Source organism: Pangasianodon hypophthalmus, chromosome 8, assembly GCF_027358585.1.
Source record: "Pangasianodon hypophthalmus isolate fPanHyp1 chromosome 8, fPanHyp1.pri, whole genome shotgun sequence".
NCBI classification, from domain to species: Eukaryota; Metazoa; Chordata; class Actinopteri; order Siluriformes; family Pangasiidae; genus Pangasianodon; species Pangasianodon hypophthalmus.
In genome coordinates, this window is record NC_069717.1 from 16,968,571 (window position 1) to 16,987,693 (window position 19,123).

Below are 19,123 nucleotides of genomic sequence, written 5' to 3' on the forward strand. Positions count from 1 at the left end.
TTTTTTTGTTGATGATTCCATAATTTTTTCCTCAACATTGAGTGATTCCATAATTTTTTCCTCTACTTGATTTGGAAAAAGACATGCCATTAATAAAAAAAAATGTCAGTAATTTTTTTTATGTATGTTCCACAAAGCCAGAATGTTAAGCTATTGAACAAAACCTTTTTTGTGTCATATCTGTGATTTGTTTGTTTGCTATCAAGTAAAAAAGCTGGGTGAACATCCTCTAAGTGTGGTGATTCCATAATTTTTTGCCAGGGGTTGTATTATCGAAAGTAGAAAGTCTTTCTAGATTCATCTATCCATGTTTTTCTTTAGCAGTGTCTGCTAAAAAGATAAAGGCGATAAATAAGTTAAATTTTGATTTCATATGGAAAATGAGAAGTCATTATATACGTAAGAGCGATATGATTAAAGATTATGAAGAGGGTGGGCTTAAAACAATTGACTTTGATATTATGAATGGGGTCATCAAACTTAAATGGTTGCAGTCTTTCATAAATAATGAGTCTTCATTTTGGTTTGAAATTCCTACAACAATATTCAAAAAATGTGGTGGTATTAGTTTTTTGTTGCAATGTGATTTTGAAATTTCCAAACTCCCTATAAAACTTTCTGCTTTTCATCAACAAGTACTATTATATTGGAAACTGATCTTTAAACACAATTTTAGCCCACATAACATGTCTATCTGGAATAACAGGTGTATTTTGGTGAATAGAAAATCTGTGTTTATTGATGATTGGTGGAATAAAGGCATATGGTCACTAGCACATATTATGGACAACTTAGGGTATATATTGAGTTATGATGCTATTCGTGGTAAATACAGTGTAAGTTGCTCCTCTAAAATGTATGATAAAATAATTAAGGGTATACCATTACAGATGATTAAATTAGTTAAGGAACAGGTAAAATATTCAACGATAAATCCCAAAATACCTGATCTTATGATAGAAAATATTAACTTTGCTGATAAAAAATGTTCTAACAGATTTTTGAGGAAATGTCTTTCACAACGTTGTTTTCCAGGACCTGTAAAGAGATCTTATATATTTTGTCATTATGATAAGGAAAGAGTGTCTGAAATTAGAACTAATTTTCTTACATTTCCTGTCAACCCTAAATCTAAAGAGGTGCACTTTAAAATTATGAATCACATTTACCCTGAAAAAGAATTTCTGAGAGTAAGATTTAATGTTGGGGACACAAATATATGCCAATTATGCAAATTAGAGATAGAAACAATTGAACACTTGTTTTTTCAGTGTAACTTGGTACAAACATTCTGGAATGATGCATTTAGCTGGATACAACAAAGGATACCTGTAAGACTGATCCTCTCATGGGAAATTGTTAAGTTTGGTTTGTCATTTAAGGATAAAAAGACAAAATTAAATTTTACATTCATAAATGTAAATTTTTCAAAACTCCCCCAAAATTACTGGTTTTTAAAGAGGAATTTGTAATATATTTGGAGACGTTAAGAAGGGTGAAAAGTTCCAAAGCAAGGTATTTGTATACTTTAATTTTGGCTTCATAATGTGAGAGCCTTTTATTCCCTTATATTTTCTTTATATTTTCTTTCTTTCTCCCCAATATTTTGTATTTTATTTTATTTTAGTTTACATGTATTTTGTGATATGGTGTACAGAGTGTGAAGGAAAATTGTGTATATTCTCAGTCGGGATATGTGAATCTCCTAGTTATGAATGCCTTTCTGTGTTATTGTTCAAAGCATTGAATAAAAAAAAAAAAAAAAAAAAAAAAAGATTACAACCAACTAAAAAGGTGCCAGTGCCAACTACTGGCCTGGCATACGTAATACAGCGTTTTTGGCCGTTATCGCGGATATGTCTAAACGTGAAACTTTTTGAAAACGCAAGAGGAAAAACTTTTCCGTTTTTGACTACATCGTTGTCGTGTAAACGTAGAGTGAATTGGGCCCCCTAAATCATATACCAGCATGATCATCCAGACCAGTCTACGTCTGTGATGTCACTTGACCACAGAGTTGATTGACATGCGCAGCAAACACAGCCAGTCAGCCCTTGTGTCCGCCTCTACCCTGCCCATATTGACTTAAGCGTGTGCATAATCACTATTTGAATAAAATAACTTTCCTCATGTCAATATTGACATAACTTTTGGACTCATGTTCCCAGCTCTGAATACACCACATGGTGAGGAGAGATTTTCTGTCATTCTGTAAATATCAGGATCATGGTCTGTGCATGCAATTTGGTCCAAACTTACGCTCTCGCACAACACTTGCAATTTCTGACAAAATAAATTTTTATATTAATATAATATGGAAAACAATGAACATCTCAATTTTATTATTTATAATAATTATATAAAAGAGATGATTTACTAATGGTAAGAGCTGTACTCTCATGTTCTTTAATATGATATCAGTTCACTGTGACAATTTTGAAAAATGTGCAAGAAATAGTGATATGTGTTCCATTTTGAGGTTGATACAAAGTTTCATTAAATAGGAAAAATGACCAAGTGAATTGACTTCATATTCATGGAGCACATAATATGAGAGGTCATTTGCAATAATATACCATTTTTTTTTTCTACCAATTGGAACCTAGGTTTTTGTCAGCCTAAAATTGAAGAAATTTCTTTGTTTCTATCAGAGCATTTTCTTTATTTTTCCTTACATATTTTTCAAAATTTACTAATTTTTTAAAATCTAATAAAGGCTAATATTTTAAGCAAAACTATAAATGTCAACAAATTTTAAGCCCTATTAATTTTCCTATTGCCCTGTCAAGCTAATGGATCTAGGCATCTTTTTTTTTTGGCATAAAATGTACATTGTGATGGTCTGTTGTTAGTTGTGAACATAAGTATATCAAAACAATTCCAGAACTAATAAATGCATTTAATATTGGCTTGAAAAAAGGTTAACCACTATATTTCATCTTTAAGATACTCAGGTATATGCTCTGGTAGATGAAATGTTGGCTATTGTTTAGTTTGGATTTGCAATGGGTGTCCTGTGAAGCATCTCTGTGTATACCACATGGTATGGGCTGTCAAAAGTTAATAACTATGGTGTCAATCTTAGTCATTAATACATTCATAGTCATTAATACATTCATTCATTTATCTCCAGTAACCACGTTATTCCTGGATGGGATACCAGTCCATTGCAGTGCAACATGCGCACACACACACACACACATACACACATACACTCATTCTCACTTAGGTCCAGTTATGGTCACCAATCCACTTGCAAGCAGCTAAAGCAGCAGCAGAGGCCCATGCAGCTAAAGCCCAACATGTAAACACAACATGTGAAACTCCCTACAAAAAGTAACTGAATTCAGGATCAAAATGGGGATCAAAACACTGGAGCTGTGAGGTGATATTACCAAAAATAAATTTGTAGTTAAATATTGTGTAAGTAAATAAACGTTTCTGATTATGTTAGTGAGGAGTGATGCAATCTTTGGTTGTCAAAGCCTGGTATAGGCGATGATGTATGATGGGTGTTGGTGGAAGTCCTAACTAAAATGGAGCTGAGGTTACTTGTTTAAAAAAATGCAGCCGAACAAGTATAAACTAGTTGATTTAAATAGTATCTTGTAAAGTATGATAAAGTTTAGGCAATAATGGTGTTATCAAAATGTACCACCACATACTGTACCCAATTACTATCTTACAGTCTTGGGAAAAAGAAAATACACTGTCCTTCAATTCTATGTTTTTATGTATCAGGGGCTAAATAACAATTGGGTGGTCCTCTTCCTATAAACAAACAAATAGCCTCAGGTCACAACAGAAAACACAACAGATTTCAAAATGTGGTCATTTTCACAAAAAGTAAACCACCATTCAGAAACCAGGTGGGAAAAAATAAGTATGTACTTCTTACTTCCACGATCATTATGAGAGTAATTAGCAGCTAGGTGTTACTAATGAAATGCACAACATTAGTTAATCATCAAGAAGTGTGACTACCTCTATAAAAACAGCCATGACCTCTAAGAAACAGTTGTTGCTGCTTAACATACTGGAAACGGTTAGAAGGCCATATCTAACCATTTGAAATTCACCATTCTATCATTGAGAAGAATTGTTTACAAATGGAGAGCCTTCATGACAGTTGCCAATCTTCCCAGTAGTAGACATCCCAGCAAATTCAGCCCAATGTGAGAACGTTTAATGCTCAGAGGTATAAATAAAAATCCAAAATCCACAATATGTGACCTATAGGCCTCTGTGAGCACATGAAATGTTTATGACAGCATAGTCAGGAACTAGACTGATCATGTATGGCTTTCATGGAAGGGTGGCTAGGTTTTGGAGATAAGTCCCTTATCTCCAAAAAGAATATGGCAGCACAACTTAGGCTTGCAAAATTGAATCCGAACAAACCACAAACGTTCTGGAATAATATCCTTTGGACTAATGAGACCAATGTGGAGAAGTTTGGTCAGCATGCACAGTGCCATGTTTGGAGAAAACCAAACACAGCGTATCACCACAAACACCTCATAACAACTATCAGGCATGGTGGTGGAGGGCTGATGATTTGGTCTATTCTTGAGACAAATGTGAGGCCATCTGTCCAGCAAGTTAAGCTAGGCTGAAATTGGGTCATACAACAGGACAATGATCCAAAGCACACCAGCAAAGTGACATCTGAATGGCTAGAGAAGAAAAAAATCAAGGTGTTGGAGTGGCTAAGTCAAAGTCCAGACCTCAAACCTGACTGAGATGCTGTGGATGTGTGCATAAATAAAAGCCCTCAATCATCAATGAACTGAAGCAATGTGGTAAAGAAGAGTGGGTCAAAATTTCTCCAAAATGGTGTTAGAGACTGAGAAACTCCTATATAAAATGTTTACTTTGAGTTATTGTTGCTAAAGGCGGTTGTGCATGTTGCTGAATTATAGGGTGTGCTTATTTTTTCCCCAACTAGTTTCTGAATGTTAGTTTACTTTTTGAGAAAAAATGACTACATATTGAAATATATCAACATATTGAAAGGTGACAAGGACCACACAATTGTTATTTAGACCCTGATACCTAAAAACATAGAACTGATTAGAAAAAAAAATCACCTGGTCTTTTTCCAGTCTTCAGCTGTCTAGTTTCATGTGTCTGTGCCCATGAGAGCCTCAGATTCTTTTTCTTGGCTGACAGGAGTGTTTCAGCCCCCAGACCCTCTGCACACAGGATTTTTTTTTGTTTTTTGCACTATTCTGTGAAAGCTCTAGAGACTGTTGTGAAAATCCCTGAAGATCAAGCAGTTTCTTAAATACTCAAACCAGCCCATCTGGCACCAAAAACCATGCTATGGTTAAAGTCATAGAAACACACTTTTCCCCCATTTTGATGTTTGATGTAAATGTTAACTGAAGTTCTTGACCTGTATCTGCAATCTGCATTGTGGTGCTGCCACATGATTAGCTGATTAGATAATTGCATGAATGTGCATGAAAGTGGATGGTGAGTGTATATACTAGGATCTGTTGAAACTGTTTCAGCAGATTAGTGTAAAATCTAGGAATGTGGTATACTCTGCCACTGAAATCTACAGAACCACTGGATACAGGTGTGAGATTTGGCAAAAATCAGTTGCTTCCCTAACTACATTTATGTACGAAAATAAATGTAGTTTATGGTATTTCATTTTCTGTTGTCACTATCAGGATTTGTAGGGTATCAAAGGTGGGGAAATGCTTTCCTTAAATATGTACTTCTACCTGTTCAGGCTTTAATTAATGATAAAAGCACTTAAGGAAGGAACATCTTGGCATAAAGTTTAAACACAATTGAACATAATAGTAATTTTCTCCATTTGTGTAGTTAAATTTGACATGCTGTGTTTTGTATGTTTACAACCCCACCCTCACCCCATGAAAGGAAATTACCAAAATGTTATAATGCTTTAAATGTTTTAATGCTACATTTTGATATGTTTCAGACTTATTTAAAAAGTGTAAATTACTATTAATTTCACCTTTTATTATTTACCATAATACTGCTGAGTACTACTGAACCATGCAATACTCTTTGCTGACTTAGACTCTGCATTAGTGACCTATTCCATTGCAGTGAACTTATTACAGTGCTTACTTTATAATACCTTTAAAGCTTGGCTGTATGTGTATAGAAAATTAACTCTTTGATGGGTCTACAACCCGTCCCATAAAGATGAGGCAGTCAGTGCGGTGTTCGTAGATAAAAAAGAGAAAGGGCCGGTCCACAACAAAGCGTGCCTGTGTTGACAAAGGCATGAAACCCACATGGGTCAGTGCTGCTCCTTCAGTGCCCTCCTCATTTACTGTGATGGCACTTTGGTGCTTAAACTGAAAAAGTGAGACAATAAATAGGCATTATATGAAACTTGATCATGAATAACATATTAATATATCCCAAATAGCTAAAGCTAGCTTGACATAGTCCTTACAGACAAAGGGGTAGCTCAACAGAGATATACAAATCCATGTAGGTTTTCCTTTTAGCACAAGATCTTGTCTTACCCAGTTGACAGAGACCTTCTCAGAAGCCATAGGAGAGAAGTCACCCTTTTCTGTGAAGAGTTCAGTTAGACCCAACTGCTTCAAGTGGTTGACCAGATCATAGCTCTGCTCCAGCTTAAACCGCGGGAACACCACCTCACGTGTTCTAACAGAAAGCCCATGGCATAATTCTCACGTCTTTTTCAGAAATTTTCTGAAAGATAAACTTTTCCTTGTGGTAAAACACATGCATCTTTTCAATATGGTTTTGATGCCAGGAGTTAACTAAATGATGAATGGAACTCTGTTGTAAGATTGTTTAAGGTTTTCCCCTTTAAAACACCAAAAATTAATTTTCATTCAGTAATATCTAGCTTAACCAGTTCCACTGATGAGAGTTTCGTTGATATCATACCTGTTGGTCATACTGTTGAGCCACTTGTTAATGACAGTAGGTGAGACCTCTTGTTCAAGGATTTTCATACCAGAGAATTTCTGTGGCACAGCAATGAGCATGCTTATGTTGCCTTTGTAGGGAAGCTGTAGGACATCACAGTTCAGCTCATGGTCAGCTGCAGCCAGGTAAGTACCCTTATTCTGCATCATGGGCACACGAACCTGGTGCTTCTCATTCACACGGAAGTTACGGTAATGGGTCAGCTCCTCTGGAAACTTCTGCTCCCATGTTCCTGCGTGTTAGATTAGAACTGCACTAATTTCTTCCTAAGTTAGTGTTTTAAATGCAAGGCTTAGATTTTTAAACTTACTATCAATAATTTAAACAAAAGCAATCATGTAAACATTCTTATAATCATACATGTTAAGTGGTTTGTATCATGCTGTACTGTGATTGTTAGGCCAAAAGCCCATTTAGAATTTTGAAGAACATGCCATCTAGAAAACTTGTGCTCTCTATCTCCTGCAGCTGTACACTCCAGCTCGGGGTGCACCAATATTGGTCTACTAGTGGTGCCTATCACCAGACTAACACCAATGGGTTCAAATGTTTTTGTGCCATAGCCCATAAAATATTGAATGCTCTCCCCAAGAACATTTGTGTCTGTTTTACCTCTTCCTATTATAAAAGTCACAGTTCTTTCTTTCTTCTTCCTACTAGGCTTTTTGTTCAATTGTACAATAACTTGGGTGTTAGAAGAGCACTATATAATTTATTATTATTGATGCTGTTGCTGTTGTTTGTTTGTTTGTTATTGTCATGCTTAAGGGATTGTGGTGTTTACCTTTAAAGTACAGGTAGTTTAGAAGTATCACCACCATGTTTGGGTCAACACTTTTAAGTGGTTCCTTGATCAGCCCCTTGGTCATCTTGTGAATGCGCTGGTTGGCTTTCAAAAGGAATGCTGGGTCTCTAAAATCGACAGACTGTGGCTCAGCAAAATAGTATGTCTTTGCCTGACTACGGAAGCCCTCTGTCATGACAACAGTATGCTTAATGTAAAAGTCATTGACAGATCGCAAAGTGTAGCCGAAGTTCCGCCTGAAGAGTCGGTGTGCAAGTTTGCTGAAAAGCTTGTGCACAGTGGAATCATTATAGTGAATGCTCGCATTGACAAATTCAGCAAAGCCTAATGCTTGGTAGACCTGCTTGTGTGTGGTAGAACCAACAGCAAGTGCAATCATTCCCATGGTAATGGAGATTCCAGCAGGTGCCAGAAGGACATTATCTGTTTGGTTCACTTGGTTGCGGAGGCTTCGATAGAGGCGAAATCCAAAAAAGGCATTGACCACATTAATGCGCTGCAGACGTGTTCGACCATGAAAGAGTCTCATGAGACATGCTCGACGCACTTTAGGATCAGACAGCTCTGAGACAAAGTCAAGGTCTGGCTCAGGTGTGGTGATTTCATCTATTGCATCACCTTCAGTGTAGTCATCATCTCCTTCTGCCAATATCTTATCAAAATCAATGTAATCCTCCTCTTCCAAGCCTTCCAGTGGCAAGTCTTTGGTGACTGTGTTGTCCTGATGGAAGTCTGGAGACACAGACTCCATCTGAAGGTTATCACCACCCTGGGGAAGTGTGTGTGGATTAAGAGACATTGCATTGTTTTTCTCGTAGAAGCTGAAGTGTGAACTGAGGTCCTTCACTCCACCCAAAGCTGGAGCATTTAGGAGAAAGGTTGTTGCTATGACTAAAAGAATCCACATCCTTTGGAAATGTCGAATGTTTTGTTGAATAGGAAAAGAAAAATAAAGGCAGTTTTTGTTTTTTTCCAAATAAAGCATGAAATACAATAATCATAAAGTATATGTGGTATTGCTGTAAGGTTTTTGTGACTTACCTGCTCTGTCTGTCTCTGAGCTGCATCAGTGTGTATTCTGTTTGTTTGTGACCAAATCCTCCTGCTGGACTTTGAGGTTGGCTTGCAATGATCAAACAGTATCTAGTTCAAAGGGTACCTTTACTCTGATGCCAGTTTTAACTCTTAACACTGTTCACAACTGTATCAGTTTAATTATTTGAGATTTTATTTATTTGCACTCCCATGTTCACTACATATTGTGGCAGAAATCCCTGGTGTTGAGATTATTTTTATGTCTAACATACAGTTGACCCACTGGCCTTGCCTGCAGGCCTTATTAAATTTCTCATTAGATTGTTGTGAAATACACTATATGGCCAAAAGAATGTGGACACCTGAGTATTAAACATCCAATTTCAAAACTATGGGCATTATTATATAGAGCTGCTCTAACAGCCTCCATGCTTCTGAGAAGACCTTCCACACGATTTTAGAATGTGACTGTGCTGATTTGTGCCCATTCAGCCACAAGAGCACAAGTCGTTGGGCATTGATGTCGGGAGAAAAAGCCTGGTGTACAGCCGTCATTCCAATTCATCCCAAAGGTGTTCAGTGCAGTTGAGATCAGGGTTCTGTGCAGACCGCTCAAGTTCTTCCACACCAAACTTGGCAAACCACGTCTTTATGGATCTCATATTGTGCTCAGGGGCTTTGTCATGCTGGAACAGGTTTGGGCCTGTAAGTTACAGTGAAATCTTTAATGCTACAGCATACAAAGTCATTCTGGAACCTCACATGACCAATCGAAAAGCTATGTGCAAGCACACTGTTCCCAATCACCCCAATCAATATGAAATTGGTTCTGTGTCAATATCTTGAAAAATGTGGGATGAATTTGGGACAAAAATTCAGCACATAAATAAGAAGAATATTAAACTTAATACTAGAAGAGTGCATTTCCTGAAGAAAATGCAGAAGGATTGTGCAGCATAGGCATGTTCCTGGTGTTGCTAATATGTTGCTAATATGATGCTAGGGCATTGCTAGGTGGTTTCTATAGGGAAGAAATGGAGGTTGTTATGCCTAGGTGTTAAGAGGTAATAACAGAGTTGAAAAAGTTAATTTAGGTAAGTTAGTTCGGTCTTATGTTGCCCAATAATGCTTAATGTTCATTGTCTCACACGACAACCTGTGTGTTCCTAAAGGAACCTCTTGTCTTGCAAATATTCAACTCTCATATGCCCCTGTAGACTCTCACTACTACAGATTTGTTACTCACTTTTTTATTAATATGGTTACTGCAAATGATTTTTGGCACACCAACTAATTTGTCCTTTTTCATCTGTTGATTTGTTTCTTGTGTGATTGTATAGTGAGTATTAATAATATTAATAATATGTATAAATCATTATCAGTTGCGTGTCTCTAATTTACTCATACCCTCCTACGGGCATATTCCCCCTGCTTTACTACACCATCTATTATTTTATTAGGGGCATCCTATTGGAATTGTTAGGGTTGTAAGGTATGCTGCTTTATTAATAAAGTTGACGGATGTACCCCCGCGTCCAAATCACATGATGCCATTTTCTCGGAATAACTCAAGAAAGATGAAAAGATTGAAACAAACTGAGAAGACTACACGAAAGAGCGGAAGACGATCTTTCTTATGATACCTAGTTAATGTCTGTATACCAAAAAGGAAGTGGGGATATTTCATTTAAAAATTATACAGAATTATTTACTTTTTGTGCGCCTGTTACATTAAGAATTAAACAATTGATTTACCTCCATGGCTTCCAGTAGGAGGTTTTTATCTACTCAGGAAGTTTTAGCTGCACTTTTTGAAGACGAGGATGATGAAATTGCTTCATCTGATTTGGGGAGTGCGTTGTCAGATGAAGATCATCCTGTAGATTTAAGTAAAATTTTATAAGAAAAGTGGTTATATTTCTAAGCAAAATATAGTCTGTTGTTGCATTCTCCTGACTTTTCTCTCTGTCCTGTTCTGCAGACTGACATATTGGACAGAGGGCTGGGGGCCGTTTTGTCCCAGGTGGTGGAGGAGGAGTGCCCCATTCTGTACATCAGCCACAAGCTCTCAATGAGAAAGTAAGTACAGCACTATCAAAAAGGAGTGTCTAGCCATCAAGTGGGCGGTCCTCACCCGCCGATCACACTCTGCTCCAATGGCTCCATGGCATGAAGGATGCCAATGCACGGATCACTTGTTGGTATCTGGTCATTCAGCCATTCAAATTCGAGACGGTCGAGCGATTACTGGGCATCCCAGCAGAAATGTCAGACAGATAATGCAGCACCTGCCCATGGCCATTGCCAACCCTCCAGACACAAAGGGTTCGAAGAACTGAAGCCCTATTGTTTTTGTAGGTATTATTATTATTATTATTATTATTATTATTATTATTCCTGCCCTAAAACTGATTGTGTGGACCAAAACATAAGGCCTAGAGACTTGAAATTTTTGAGGGATGGTAGTATCCATAGGTCTACAATGGCCCAAAGTCTTGCCCCAGTCGGCCACACGGTGGCGCTTCAGTGATCAAAACAAAAAACTTTACAAAAATGGGCGTAACTTTTCGTTTGTCACATGATTGGAATCCTATAATCCAAAATGTATATCTCCGATTTAATTTCCATCATGAAAAATTTTCCACCATTTAGAATTTTTTGAAAAACCTACTTTTGCGAACTCCTCCTATGTCGTTCATCGAAACTTCACCAAATTTTGCTCAGATAATCTTTATACAACGAAGACCAGACCTTATTCAAAGATTTTTGATAGACCAAACTGATCGCGTATAACGTGTCAACAAATATGACAGCAAGCATGCCAAAATGAACGTGAGGTTATCTACAGCACTTTGGTGTATTGACACCAACCTCTGTGTGTCATATAATAACCATGACCTGAGGGTACATCAGCAGTTTCAGAACATCACCTACTGGTCAGGAGATATGAAAAATTTTTACGTTTGCTTATAACTTCTGTATAATTTGTCCTAAAATCATAGAAGTGGTATTTTTAGATTCACTCAGGCATACTGAGTTGAATGATACCCAATTCTACTATGTCAGCCATTTTGGGCATCAGCCATGCTGAATTGTCTGTTAAAGTGCTGTATTTTAAATTGGCCAGCAAAAGGCGCTATCACATTTTACATGTGTATAAATGATTGCATATTATGCAATGTTTCAAACATACACTTTATTCATATAATAGATTGGACCTCCTAATACTTAACAACTTTGCCTCAAGAACCACTGGTGTCAATCAAATCATTAAATATTGGTGATTATTTAAAAAAAAAAAAAAGTCCTTTGTTTTTCACTCAGCCTCAATAAGTACAGTTCTCTGGACTGTAGTACAATTTTCTAGGCTCCCTACATCAATAATTATGAAAAAAATGCTGAACTTTACTCTTTGGATGGCTATAACAGGGTCATTTAAAAATACGGGCATGAAGAAGTGTACCCAAAAGCCTATAATTCCTAAAACGAAATTCATGAAATTAGGTAAGCACAAAATTCTATAGATATCGGACAATAGTTAGCACTATAACAGCTATAAATGTTAAAAACACTATATTTCTATGGTGAATTACCTGAAACTGCTGAAAATTGTCTTGTTTCATGTCCAGTTTGAGTGCTTACATGATTGCTAAATAATATCTTTTTATGCATGCACTTTCAGTAAAGTTCTTAATGTGCTTGAACCCTGATAATTGCTATATTTATTATTAGGGGTTCAAGGGCAAAGTGCTGAAACCCTATTGTTTTTGTAGGGATTTTTATTAGGGGCCAAATTTGGCACACATCATCTTCAGAGTAAGCCTCACAAAAGTTATCAAAACAATTTTGAATACTTCAAATGGTTTGCCCGTAATGGGCCAACGAATCTGACATCGAAGCCGCCAAACAGGGAATGACGTATCTCAGCAACGACTTTGCGCACTGACACAAAACTTGGTAGGCATCTTCAGGACCACGAGCAGAGGCTATACAATGAATTTTGTGATGGTGACACCCTGGTCAAAATTTACAATAACATTTTTAAAATGCTTACATCTACCTGCCAGTTTTGCTACTCCTGCTCCAAAGTTTGTCCAATCTTTACTAAATTTGGTTCACATCTTCTTGAGACCTGTCTAAACTAGCACAAAGTGGGGAAAAAGGCCCAGACTCATGAGAAAAAACATAAATAACTTAGATCTTTTTAAATTGCAAGAAGAAATATTTTTTTTGGTCAGAGCAGTAGCAATCACAACCAAAGGTCAAAGTAGCAACAGACAAGTCCACAGGTCACAGTAGTAGTGGCTGCTGCAGCAGCAATGCCACCCTGCCATGCATTGTTTCATCTAGACCTTTCCTCTTACAGTCAGAGAATTCCACCACTGTCCGAGGTCAAAATATACACATCATGAGTGAAACTACAAATCACTCTTGAATCCCTTTGCCTAAAGTTATGGCTTTGCTTTCCTGTGATTGCTTTGGCAACAACTGTAGCGCTTCTCTGAATGTGCGGATCACCAAGTCTGGATGCCTGGCCCCTGAAAATGCTGCAGGCAGCTTTAATTATTATTATTGGACCCTATGATGTCATTTTCTGTCATGAACATTTTAACACCATTTTGAAATGCTTTGAAAACCTACTTTTTCTAACTTCTCCTAGATCGTTCGTCCGATTTTCACAAAAATCGAATCAGGTCATCATCAGATCATGCCAAAGAAGCTATGGAAATCAAGTTGACTAGTCAAACCGTTTTTGAATAATGCACAAATGAATTTGACAAAGAGCATGCCGAAATGGACATGAGACTATATCTCCGTAACGCTTTAGCATATTCAGACCAAACTTAGTATACATCATAGCCATCATGACTTGAGGGTACTTGCACAGTTTTGGAGCAGCGCCACCTAGTGCTCAGACACAGGCAAGTTACCACGTTCTTTTATAACTATACCTTATTAATATTGTGATATTGTGGTTGTCAAGCTTAACGACTCAACCCCTTTACATCAAATAAAGATAGAAAACTATTACTTGTGAAAATGATCTTTGTTATTTTAACAATATACATGATTTCTTAATATCATGCATGCCATGTGCTCTCCTGTTATTCACTACATTTAGAACAGTGGCCGTTTTGAGCAAAAAATCACATCCCCGTCACACTCAACCCCGTTAGTTATTTGATCATAACGGGGTTGTGAGATTGTGACGGGGTTGTGATTTTAACACATTGGTTCTGAAATTATCCAGTAATTTAAATGAATTATTATATTTGATCAAGAGTCTTACACCACACACATATGTTCAATGTAGTAATGTCCATGTTAAAGCACACGGGAGAACCTCACTGAGCTGTTCCACACCTACCTACAGTGGTTCAAACAGCATCACTTCAACATCAAGCAGCAGTATGCCTTCTGCCGCGAGCTGAAGAAGAACATGTCAGGGGAAGAGGCCTTGATACATATTGACTTTTCAGAAAATTACAGCTGCAAATACAGCTCCCAGATCCAAGCAGTCCACTTTGGGGCTTCACACCACCAGGCCACTCTGCAAACAGGGATGTTGTATGTTGGTGGAAAACCAGAGCCTGTGTGCTTCAGCACCATCTCCCCCTGCAGACATAAAGGCCCTCCAGCAGTATGGCAACACCTCAATCCAGTGCTGGATTACCTTCAGGCCACACATCCACAAGTGTCTGTGCTGCACTTTTTTAGCGATGGCCCCTGTACACAGTACAAACAACGAGGCAACTTCTTCCTTTTTAGCACAGAATTAGACAGAAGAGGATTCAAGGCTGGCTCTTGGAATTTTTTTGAGGCCAGTCATGGCAAAGGAGCCCCGGATGGCGTCGGGGGAGCCTTAAAAAGAACCTCTGACATGATGGTGGCAAAGGGACGTGATATCCTGGGTGCACACGAGCTGTTCAAGGCCTTGACCGAGACAAACACAACAGTGAAACTGTTCTTTGTGAAGAGTGAGGATATTGAGTGTGCAATGGAGAAAATGCCAAAGCAAATACCAGTTTAACTGCAAGTGCTTCAACACATAGTGTTTCAGTTTTGGCCAGAAGGTACCATCTGCTGTGCCACAGCCAGCCAGTGAAGGGAATCCACAGCCACAGCCAGAAAAGGAAATCCAGTGGGGAAGTCCAGAGCTGGTTGGGCAGTGGTGCATGCTCAGATATGATCAAGAGCTGTATCCAGGCATCATCCTTAGCACAGATGAAACACACGTGCAAGTAAAATGTATGCATCATGTTGGGCCAAACCGATTCTTCTGGCCGGCTTGGGAAGATATCAGACCAGATATCTTCTGGTACCCGTTTGAGGATGTACTTGAAATCATTCCACCACCAAAGCCTGTGACAAAGCGCCATGTTGAGATCTTGAAAGAGGTGTGGGCCAGATATTGAATGCCATGAAGCGGCCACACAAGTTATATGTTTTATTTTGATGACCTATTCATTCAGTTTATAATGTTCTAATGTATAGTATGTTATTGTTGTTTTTCCTGCAGTCGGGTTAATAAAACTCAGTTCAATTGCAATTTATATCTGTTGTCTTTCTTGGTTACATAATGAAATACAGTGTTTATAGAAAATCTTAGAAAACAGTGAATTTGAGTAAAAAACAACTATTTATATGTTAAGCTGTATTTGTCTCTTCAACCCTGTTACCCTAGGTTCAACCCTGTCACACCTACATTTTTATTAATTATTTTTTTAAGTTTATGAAAAATTAATTTCATGTTTGTTGAACTCAGTCTGAAATGTTCAGAGCAATCATAAGAATACTGATTTTAGTTCAAATTCTGAAGTGAAGCCACTTATTTGATCAAAAATGATGAGGTTGCTGTCACAAAAAGTTCAATTTCAGGCTTGAAAAGTGTGAGATTTTATGTAACTTTTATATTTGCAAATACTGAATTAGTGTGAGGGACATCTGATTAATAGGAAAATGTTGATTTCATTACAAATACATTTTATAATCATATTCAGAGATCCCATAGTGTCCATAACGGGGTTGACAACTAATAGTGCCCATATCTTAAAATAATGACCAATAATAATAGGGATTTGATGCCTGAGGTGGGAAAATATGGTTTTCTGGAAGTGGAATATGTCATTAATGTTGTGGGGTGTTCAGAAAAGTAATACATTTTGGTAAAAAATCTAAAAATGTGTAAGTCCAAATTGTACCGGTTTCGTGGAGTGACTCATCTGAGACTTTGTTGCCAGCCGTACGTCCCTGAAAAAGACCCAGGTTCCTTCTGGCATGGATACTTCTCTATCAAAGCCTCTGTGACTGACAGTTTTTGGAGATTTGTGGGATATGCAGTATATTTAAATATAGATTCAGCAAGCTTTTGCAGGATGTCAGATTTCACACTTAGATTTTGAAGGAGAACAGCATCCTTAGAATAAGTTGATTTCCGGCTTGAAGAATTCCATCAACATCAAAGGAAAACTAGGGAACTTCAAATTTGTCTGGCCACTTTTCAGAGCGACTCTCATGGTGACAATAGCACTGTTTCCCTAGAGCTGGTTGAGGCTTGGTCATCTGTAGAACATTGGTCCTAATCTCTTGGAGTTAATGAAATGTCAGATTCACAAACAGGTGTAAGGGTCAGAATGACTGATGACTCTTCTTCTTTAACAATTTTGATTGAGCCCTTGTCCTTAATGTCACCAAAATCTGACCAAAATCAGTGTCCATGTACATGAGTCTGAAATGTCCATCCAGTTGAAAACTTTCTTTTACAATTGCCAGAAGATCATCAACTGTGTTCGGAATCCCAGACGTAAGGAACAATTTTTTTGTACATCATTGTCCTGTAGAATGACTTGTGGTACAGCTGGGACAGGTGAGGACATTATTGATGTCTTTCACAACCTCAATCTAAAAAAAAAAGTAAAGAACGGATATTAGCCTAGCCTTAGCTGCTTAGCCTTAAATCCATAATTGCTATCCACAGTGTCTCTCTCTCTCTCTCCCTATCTCTCTCACACACACTCCAAACACATACGCACACACACGCTTGCACACATGGACATTACTACAATGGACATTACTACATTGAACATATGTGTGTGGTGTAAGACTCTTGATCAAATATAATAATTCATTTAAATTACTGGATAATTTCAGAACCAATGTGTTAAAATCACAACCCCGTCACAATCTCACAACCCCGTTATGATCAAATAAGTAACGGGGTTGATTGTGACGGGGTTGTGATTTTTTGCTCAAAACGGCCACTGTTCTAAATGTAGTGAATAACAGGAGAGCACATGGCATGCATGATATTAAGAAATCATGTATATTGTTAAAATAACAAAGATCATTTTCACAAGTAATAGTTTTCTGTCTTTATTTGATGTAACGGGGTTGAGTCGTTAAGCTTGACAACCACAATATCACAATATTAATAAGGTACATTTATAAGGTATAAAGTTATAAAAGAAGGTGGTAACTTGCCTGTGTCTGCACACAGTGTTGTTCAAAAGACTTATATGATGTCACTTCCTGTTAATGATGTCACATAAGGATCAGTTGATTATTTTTATGGGGGGAGAATCATTGGTGTAAGGGGGTTGAGGGGTTACAGTGGTACGGAACTAAATAATATGATTTTTAATGAATAATCATGAATTTAATTGACAAAATAGGTGGTGTCAATGGAAAAAAAAAGATAATTTCTAATATAAAGATAAAATGAAATGTATGCATTGTTTTTAAACCTTACCCAAACGGAAATGTGATATATGTACACATATGAAATATACATATATTAAATATATGCACATAGAAAGTGAAAACATATATGTACATATATATCTTCCCATATATAAAACCTATTAGAAAATGGAACAATCTCATATATTGACATATAAAACTAGCCCATATAAATATATATGTTTATGTATGTATAATACATTAGGGACATATATGTCACATATATAATTATCAATATATATGACATATATTTCTTTCTTAAATGTTTAATATACAAATTACACATATATGCATAGCATATTGCTTACATACATGTTACATATATATGTCCCTAATGTATGTTTTTATATAGTCTTAGTATATATTTTACATTTAAAATGAAATATATATACAAAATATATTTTTGATAAATGTAAATGGAATATATAAATGTCATATATAAAAACACTGTGTGCACATATATTTGGAATGTATGTTATGTTCTTATATTAGGTATATGAATTGCAAAATATTTTGCATGAATGTATGGTGTAAACTAAACAAATGTAATAAACATGCTTTCATAAATTTCTTACATATTTTTAAATATAGGTTATGGACAGGTACTTACACACTTGCAATGCAATGCACATGGCATGCCTAAGCCCTATACGGTAAACGGTGCAGTTAGCAAAAAAGAAGTAATACAGTAAAACAGTTAAAACATTAAAACTTTATTAAAACTGTTTTAATTTAAAGAGAAAAACTGTTAAGCTGGGCAAAATTAGAAAACTACCAAACACACAACTATTGAACTGATTATGTTTAGTTAAAACTGAACATTTTAGTTTTAAAACATTTATTTAAGGACATTCAAATTATAATCACCTAAAACACACTAAATTAACACAGGACGTACTTCGTTAGGTAGATAAACTGAATGTTTCTGAAATTTAGGCATTATTCAGAACCAGGTGTAAAGTGTCATCACACTGATACACCAAGATGAAACTGATAAATTCTGATGGTTTTATTGTCACATTTGGTTTAACACAACTGTAAAAAAAAAAAAAATGAGCCCAATTAACCAAGTGATGTACATACTAATTATTGCATCAATTTTTGTTCTGTCCAAGGCCACTTTTGTTTCCCCAGGGCTTGCATTTTTGGACTTGCCACCTAAGAAAGAGCAACATAATGGACATTAGAACAAAATCAGAATTAACTCCACTCATATCTAACTACTCAAACATAAATTAAAATTTTCAACCTAATTCTTGGACAGCCTGCTTCAGTAAAATCAGTATAGTGTAAATAGTCAAACTCAAATTATTTATAAAGCATCATATTTCAATGTAAATGAGTGTACATATATCTGTAAATATGCCAGAATTACTATACTAGGGTAGTTTTATTTTTTGATTTTCACCCCTTATCCAAAGACTTATCCTATACAGACACATACACACAATAACCTAGGGGTGGGCGATATACCGGTAGAAACGATTAACCAGTAGAAATTTGTCAACCGGTAGAGATTTTGGACTATCGTCTCTATCGCGGTTATGCGCTCACTTCACGCTGATGTGCGCGTGGTCAAATTAACGTTTGCAC

General features: G+C 36.7%; 1 protein-coding gene across 1 annotated transcript; it reads right to left on the reverse strand.

Moving 5' to 3' along the window:
• Window positions 1-5,910: 5,910 nt before the first annotated feature.
• On the reverse strand, window positions 5,911-8,939 carry serpind1 (serpin peptidase inhibitor, clade D (heparin cofactor), member 1). The gene is made up of 5 exons (XM_026925178.3): window positions 8,798-8,939; window positions 7,736-8,664; window positions 6,910-7,183; window positions 6,516-6,660; window positions 5,911-6,341 (listed from the first exon to the last, which is right to left on the reverse strand). Exons 1-5 carry the CDS (start codon window positions 8,821-8,823, stop codon window positions 6,150-6,152), a joined length of 1,566 nt encoding a protein of 521 aa, XP_026780979.1. The 5' UTR covers window positions 8,824-8,939; the 3' UTR covers window positions 5,911-6,149.
• Between the last annotated feature and the right edge of the window lie 10,184 nt (window positions 8,940-19,123).

Excerpts from the sequence above, each read along its gene's own strand:
- serpind1 (XM_026925178.3), bottom strand. The coding sequence starts at position 8,823 with ATGCAGCTCAGAGACAGACAGAGCAG. Across the intron at positions 6,661-6,909 it reads CTCAACAGTATGACCAACAG|AACACGTGAGGTGGTGTTCC; the intron begins GTATGATATCAA and ends GCTTTCTGTTAG. Across the intron at positions 6,342-6,515 it reads AGAAGGTCTCTGTCAACTGG|TTTAAGCACCAAAGTGCCAT; the intron begins GTAAGACAAGAT and ends TCACTTTTTCAG.